The sequence below is a fragment of the Microtus ochrogaster genome, chromosome 18, assembly GCF_000317375.1.
Source record: "Microtus ochrogaster isolate Prairie Vole_2 chromosome 18, MicOch1.0, whole genome shotgun sequence".
Classification (NCBI taxonomy): Eukaryota; Metazoa; Chordata; class Mammalia; order Rodentia; family Cricetidae; genus Microtus; species Microtus ochrogaster.
In genome coordinates this window covers 23,260,444-23,267,334 of record NC_022020.1, presented here as the reverse complement: position 1 = coordinate 23,267,334, position 6,891 = coordinate 23,260,444, and the positions used below count along the sequence as shown (strand labels likewise).

Sequence of the window (6,891 nt, the reverse complement as noted above, 5' to 3'; positions counted from 1 at the left end):
GGTTGTGAGCCACCATGTGGTTGCTGGGAATTGAACTCAGGACCTTTGGAAGAGCAGGCAATGCTCTTAACCACTGAGCCATCTCTCCAGCCCCTAGTAATTCTTCTTAATCCTCTGCAGAGCTGGGATTACAAATGGACATTACTATACCTATCTGAAAAAAAATTTAATTACAAAAAAATTCAAGAGAGGTGTGGTGACACATGCCTGCAGTCCCAGAATTTAGGTGGTTAAGGCAGGAGAATCATGAGTTTGAGGTTAAGACCTTGCCTCAACTACCCATTAAAAAGAAGAGAAAAAAATGGCTGGAGAGATGGCTCAATGGTTAAGAGCACTGGCTGCTCTTCCAGAGGACCTGGGTTCAATTCCCTGCACCCACATGGCAGGGGATCTGACACCTTCACGCAGATTTACATGTGGGAAAACATGAATGTACATGAAATCGAAATAAATAAATTATAAAAAAGAAAGACAAGAGCCAGGCAGTGGTGGCACATGCCTTTAATCCCACCACTTGGGAGACAGAGGCAGGCAGATCTTTGTGAGTTTAAGGGCAGCCTGGTCTACAAGAGCTAGTTTAAGGACAGGCTCCAAAGCTACAGAGAAACCCTCTCTCAAGAAAACAAAAACAAAACAACAAGACAGACAAGAAAATATTCACATTTATTCTGAAGCAGAGTATAGGAAACTGGATGGGTATGGCATCACACACCTGTAATCTCAGAATCCAAGTGGTTGAGGCAGAAGGATTTCAAGCTGAAGACAAATTTAGGCTAAACAACACACAAAAAGCATAGCATAATGCTTTGTTACTTAAGAGTATGGTCCTGGGGCCAGAGGCATCATCATCAACTGAGAATTTGTTATGAATGTAGAAATTTTGGTCTCATACCCCGACCTACTGAATCAGAATCCAGTTTCTCAGGATCTCCAGGTGGTTAGTATGTATGTTAACTAAAATTTCCCACCCAGTCATCACCCCCATACTCACGGCCAATTATCTAATCTATACTCACGCTCGCTCTCAAAAGATTTGAACAAAATAAAAAAAGACCAACATAAGAACTTCTTGGGCTCAGGGGCTGGAGAGATGGTTCGGCAGTTAAGAGACATATAGCTCTTGCAGAGAAATTGAATTTGGTTCCCAGCACCCATGTTGGGCAGCTTATAACTGTCAGTAACTCCAGCTCTGAGGGATAGCCTCTGACCTCCCAACTGGCACAAATTCTCACTCACACACACACTCACTCACACACACACACAATTAAAAATAAAAGAAATTGAAATCAGGCAGTGGTGGCACATGCCTTTAAACGCAGCATGGAGAGGCAGAAACAGATGGAGCTCTGTGAGTTTGAAGCCATCCTGGTCTACAAAGCGAGTTCCAAAGAGGCCAGAACTTACACAGAGAAACCCTATCTCGACAAAACAAACAACAACAACAACAACAACAACAACAACAACAAACTCTAAAAGCTGTTACCGGGGAGTAGCAGCTAAATGACAGTTCTTGTCTAGCATTCCCAAGGCTCTGGTTCCATTCCCTTCCATTCCTATTCTTACCACCACCACCACCACTACTAATATGATAACCTTCGCCAGCCCTCTCCTCCTTCTAGAAGGGTCTCACTCTAGCCCAGGGTGATCTGGAGCTGACTGTGCAGTGCAGGCTGTCCTCAAATCACGACGATCTTATCTCAGTCTCTCAAATGCTGGGTTACAGTCATGAAACCACCCCTCTCCCTACATATAAACCTCATCTTGTCAATGTTCGAATCTACATAAATAGCTAAAGGTTAAGATCCTTTAGAATGTCGTAAGGATTACGTCAAAAGGTTTAATTCCTCTATTCTCCCTAAACAGGAATTTCTACCCAGAAAACGTCTTGGAAGTGGTCAGCGGCAACTCAGCATCAACACACACCTGTCATGCTCCAACAACTGCCACGCCGGCGACAAATGCTCCATTTTCAGCCGAAAGCTAACAAAAGTCAAGAGAAACAAGGCAAGAAAGTAACAAAGAAAAGGAAACACTTCCAACTCAAAAACAGTTCCTCCAGACCATCATCATTAGTGGGGCTCTATTTAAATCTCCCGGGTTGCTGGGGTTGCGGGAACTGAGTACTGGAAGGGTTTGGCGATTGGCCAGAGGGAGAGCCAATATGCATCAGGCTCTCTGTGTGCCGGAAAGATACGAGCCTAGTGATTGGTCAGAGGGCGGGGTCATGGTCTGGAATGTTGATTGGCTGACGGTGCAGGCAGGCGGGCGGTGATAGGTTGTTGGGAGAGCGGAAGGATTGAATGGACTGGCTTATGTCTGTTGGTCTTGTCCTTCTGCCAGTTCCGGAGAGAAGCTGCAAAGCTGGACCTCTAGTTACAGAGATACAATTTTAACCCGAAGAAACGCTTCTGTTGCTCAGATTTCTTGTCATCCTGTGGAATCTTTTCTTCCGTCCAGTCCTGCAGGAGGTTCTCCAAATTTAAGTCCGCCTCTACTTAAGGTAAGCGGAGAGCTGTGTCCGTTCGGGAATCTCGGAAACCCGATTGTCCCTGCAGGATTCTTTCTGGACCAGAGGTCCCAAAAGCCTTATCGCATTAGTTAGATTCATTTTTTTCTGGTCACGAGTGTGGAACTGGATGATTTGGATCAAGCCAATTTTCTCTGAGCAACTGCAATGTGACATTCCAGCTGCGTTAGACTCGACCATTTGGGGTTGCTCTTCCACCCGGGCTTAGGCGGGCTCTGGAAAGAGCGGAGAGCTTGAAAAACTTGAACATCTGGAGTGTTCTTCTCTTAGATAACCTTCCTCCCTTGGTGAAGACTTGGAAGTCATGTCTACAGGACCCTTTCCACCTGCAAGAGAAGAGGAACGTTCTGTTTCAGCACCTAGTTTTAGGTCCAGTCAAAGGAAGATGTTACACCTACTTTTGGAGAGAAACGCTTCTTTTACCGCCCGTTCAGATTTCCCCGGATCTCCAGGAGACAAACTCCTTGATTTGCCAAACCTAAGCATTTTGTCTGGGTAAATTCATTTTTTAAAAGACTTATTTTTTTAATGATGTATAGGAGTGTGTGTGTGTGTGTGTGTGTGTGTGTGTGTGTGTATTTCACATGTGGATATATGTTTGTGATTGTAGGTGTTTTCAGAGGTCAGAGACATTGTACCTCTGTACAGGTGGTTGCTCTGCTTGAAATAGGTGCTGGGATCCTAACTACAGTCTTCTGGAAGAATTTTTTTATTTGTTTTTTTTTTTTGTTTTGTTTTGTTTTTGATTTTTGAGACAGGGTTCCCGAGTGCTGGGATTAAAGGCATGCATCACTATCGCCCGACTGGTTTTTTGTTTGTTTGTTTGTTTGTTTTTCAGAGACATTAGCCCTAGCTGTCCTGTAACTAGCTCTTGTCCAGGCTGGCCTTGAACACACAGAGACCTGCCTGCCTCTGCCTCCCAAGTGCTGGGATTAAAGGCATGTGCCACCACTGCCCAGCGAGAACAGCAAACTCTTAACCAGAGCAATCACTCCAGCCAGTATTTTAATTTTTTAGTTTTACACCTTATTTTTGATTTTATGAGCAGGTTTGTTTGCTGAATTATCCTGTTTCAAGTTTCAGGGTTTGAGTCTCAGCCACGACCTTGAACATGTGACTCTTTTGAGTCTTGAGCCTCCTTTCTATGTAACAAACAATAAAAAGCATTTTTTTCTATCTGGGACTTGGTGGAGTATGTTTGTGAGGACAGGATGACCACAGGTTCAGGGCCAGCCTGGGCTTACCTTGAATTCCAGGACAATTAGTGGACTATGGAGTGAGACTCTATTGCAAATAAATAATAACAGAAAGAAAAAAATCATATCTTTTTAAATTATTTATTTATTATGTGTATGGCTACATATATGCTTCCACACCAGAAGAGAGCACCAGATCTCATTATAGATGGTTGTGAGCCACCATGCGGTTGCTGGGAATTGAACCTGGGTCCATCTGGAAGAGTAGCCAGTGCCCTTAACCTCTAAGCCATCTCTCCATTTCTGTCTTAACAGGAATAATCTTTTCCTGTCATGTCAGAATCAATGTGCTGTCTAGGAAGAACTCTGAAAATTCTATTTTGATGTTGTGTGAGTTGGTCACTTTAATTGTATCCGTTTTTGTGCTGTACTTTTAGATTCTGGTCGTTTTGTCTTTACTCCTCACTAGCAGACAAGATTTGAGGAGTAGTAGAGATTCCAGGGAGAAACTGAATTTGTGTTCAGGGTGAACAGGATAGAGAATGTGGGCTCTAGATCCTATTTACTGGGCAGTGAGATGGCTCTGCGTGTAAAGGCGCCTGGCACCAAGCCTGATGACCTCAGTTAGAGCCACTGTCTCCTCGAGTTGTCTTCTGACCTTCACACAGAAGTATGTGCTCATCCAAAAATAAAATGTAGTAAAATTCTAAAAAAAAAAAAAAAGAAAGAAATCCCTTTAGTTTTCATTAAATAAATCACCTCCGTATGTTGGTGAGAAGAGAATGAGGCTCACATTGTCACACTGTTGTCATGGAGAAACGTGAAACGTGGGGGATTGTTTTTCTCAACCCAGTCTGAACTATTTCAAAATAGCAGCTAGATTGGTTTGGATACTGTTTAGACCTTTGTGGTGGTAACTGAGAGAGATTTCATATGAAGACATGGTCTCTACCTTTTTAGGATAGTATACCCTAATGGGAGTCTTGATAGAGTCTTATGTCTCAACAGAGGAACTCCAAAACGTTGCCTTGATCTTTCGAATCTTAGCAATGGAGAGCTGTCTGCTTCTCAGCTTACTGCTTCTGCTGACTTTGATGAAACCGGTAGGGGACAGTCTTCAAAGAGAAAACTAACTTTAAAATTTTTATCTTTATTTAATTTTTATGTGTATAAATGCTATTCACGTGCATGTATGATGTGTACCACATGCATGCCTGGTACCCTCAGGAGCTGGAAGAAGAGTTGTGAGTTGGATCCCCTGGAACTGGGATTTCTGACTGTGATGAGCTACTGTGTAGATGCTAGGAAATGAACCTGGGTCCTTTGGGAGAGCAGCAAGTGCTCTCAACTGCTAACATCGCTTGTGTTGGAGAGGTGGCTCAGTCTTTGAAGGCTAAGGCTTGGCCTGGCAGTGGTGGCGCACACCTTTAATCCCAGCACTCGGGAGGCAGAGGCAGGCGGATCTTTGTGAGTTTGAGGCCAGCCTGATCTAAAAGAGCTAGTTTCTGGACAGGCTCCAAAGCTACAGAGAAACCTTGTCTCGAAAAACAAACAAAGAAAAAAGGCTAAGGCTTATTATAACTTTTTCGAGAGAACACAAGGTAATAGCATAGAAATGGAAGATGGTGAAAATAGATAAAGAACCTATGTAAAACCAGGTTTATTAGTTTATGTAAACCCAAAACTTGGAAGGTTGAGACCAGCCAGCGCTACCACATACCAAAGCCCTGAGAGAGAACATTTGCCTAAAAGTAGAAATTTTGAGGTTAGATAATTTTTAGTTGAATGATAAATGGAAAGAGAAAATAACAGTAATAGAAGTTGCTTTGCATTAGAAAAGTTTTTCAAGAAGTAATTTATTTTGTTGACTGATTAATGGTGAGGATGCAAGTGCAGTAAATTTTTTTTAATCCCAATTTAATCTCACTAGAAGCAAAGAAATTGGCCTAAAAATACTTTGTTCTACAAGACCCTTCATTCAGTCCTCAGTACCCTCCAAACTGAAAAGATATACGTTGTCAACTAATTGGTAAACCATTCTAATGTTTGCTGTAATTTCAGATTTCCTGAATAGCCACTTTCTTTTCTGTTTGCTTTCTTGGCGAGGGGAGAAGGTGGAGGTTTGAGACTGTCGCATGTAGCTCAGGCTGGCCTCAAACTTACTCCGTAGCCATTGCACTTCTGATCTTCTTTACCTCCCAGGTTCTGGAATTGCAGGCATATTTGTGTTTATTCCTTCTGAAGCCTATGATGTTTTGCCTGCATGTACAGTGAATGTGTGCCTGGAGCTGAGAATGGTTGTGGAGCACCGTGTGGGTGTTGAGAACCAAACCTGGGTCTTCTGCGAAAGCAGCAAGTGTTCTTAACCTCTGAGCCATCTCTCTAGCCCAGTTAATGGTTTTTTTTTTTCCAATTATTTATTATTAGTGCATGTTTGTGCTGTGGGGGTGGGGGTAACAGACTATGAGATAACGGATGTGTGCCACCATGTTTTCATACAGTGCTGAGGATTGAACTTTGTGCATGCTAAGCAAACACTCTACCAAGTAAGCATCATGCCCAGCCCATTATTCTCCATAACTGATTGCAGGTTCCTTGGATTCCTCAGGACCTCAGGATGCACAGTTAACTGCGAAGTAAGTTCTGCTGTTGAAAATGGTCTGCACGCCCTCACTGCTCACAGGGAAGTCCTTTGTGGACTCTGCAGACGACGAAGTTCTTCCCTTGGGGTATTCGTGGGCTTGGAGGCCTTAGATTCTGGCTTGACAGCTTTTAAGTTTTCTGGTTCTAAATTGTGTTGTGAAATGCAGACTATTTTAAACCGGCACACACAGAAATAATCTTGTTTTTACATGAAGGGAATGGTATACTGCACGCACGCTGGAGCTTCTCTGCACGTGTGAGGTGCTGTATTTCAGTGACTCGGGATGCAGGGTCAGGAACGAGATTGTCTGGATCCTGGTGACTTCACCAGCTGTGACCCACAGTTTCTTAATTCATTGGATCAAACTTTTTTTATTCATAATAAAAGATAACAGTAGCACTTTTTTTTTTCTTTTGATTTTTCGAGACAGGATTTCTATGTAGCTTTGGAGCCTGTCCTGGAACTCACTCTGTAGACCAGGCTGACCTCAAACTCACAAAGATCCGTCCTCCTTTGCCTCCCGA

General features: G+C 43.1%; 1 protein-coding gene across 2 annotated transcripts in view; it reads left to right on the top strand.

Annotated features, from left to right (window-relative positions):
• The first annotated feature begins 2,281 nt into the window (after positions 1 to 2,281).
• Cdc25c (cell division cycle 25C) overlaps positions 2,282 to 6,891 on the top strand; it is a 29,665-nt gene continuing 25,055 nt past the window's right edge. The window contains exons 1-4 of one of the 2 annotated variants that reach the window (XM_005355916.2): positions 2,282 to 2,500; positions 2,798 to 3,022; positions 4,732 to 4,826; positions 6,314 to 6,359. In XM_005355916.2, coding sequence (XP_005355973.1) covers positions 2,832 to 3,022; positions 4,732 to 4,826; positions 6,314 to 6,359 — 332 coding nt within the window. In that variant the 5' untranslated portion in view covers positions 2,282 to 2,500; positions 2,798 to 2,831. Of the gene's footprint in view, positions 2,501 to 2,797; positions 3,023 to 4,731; positions 4,827 to 6,313; positions 6,360 to 6,891 lie in introns of those variants that run through there. The other variant, XM_013349592.1, reaches the window with a different exon arrangement.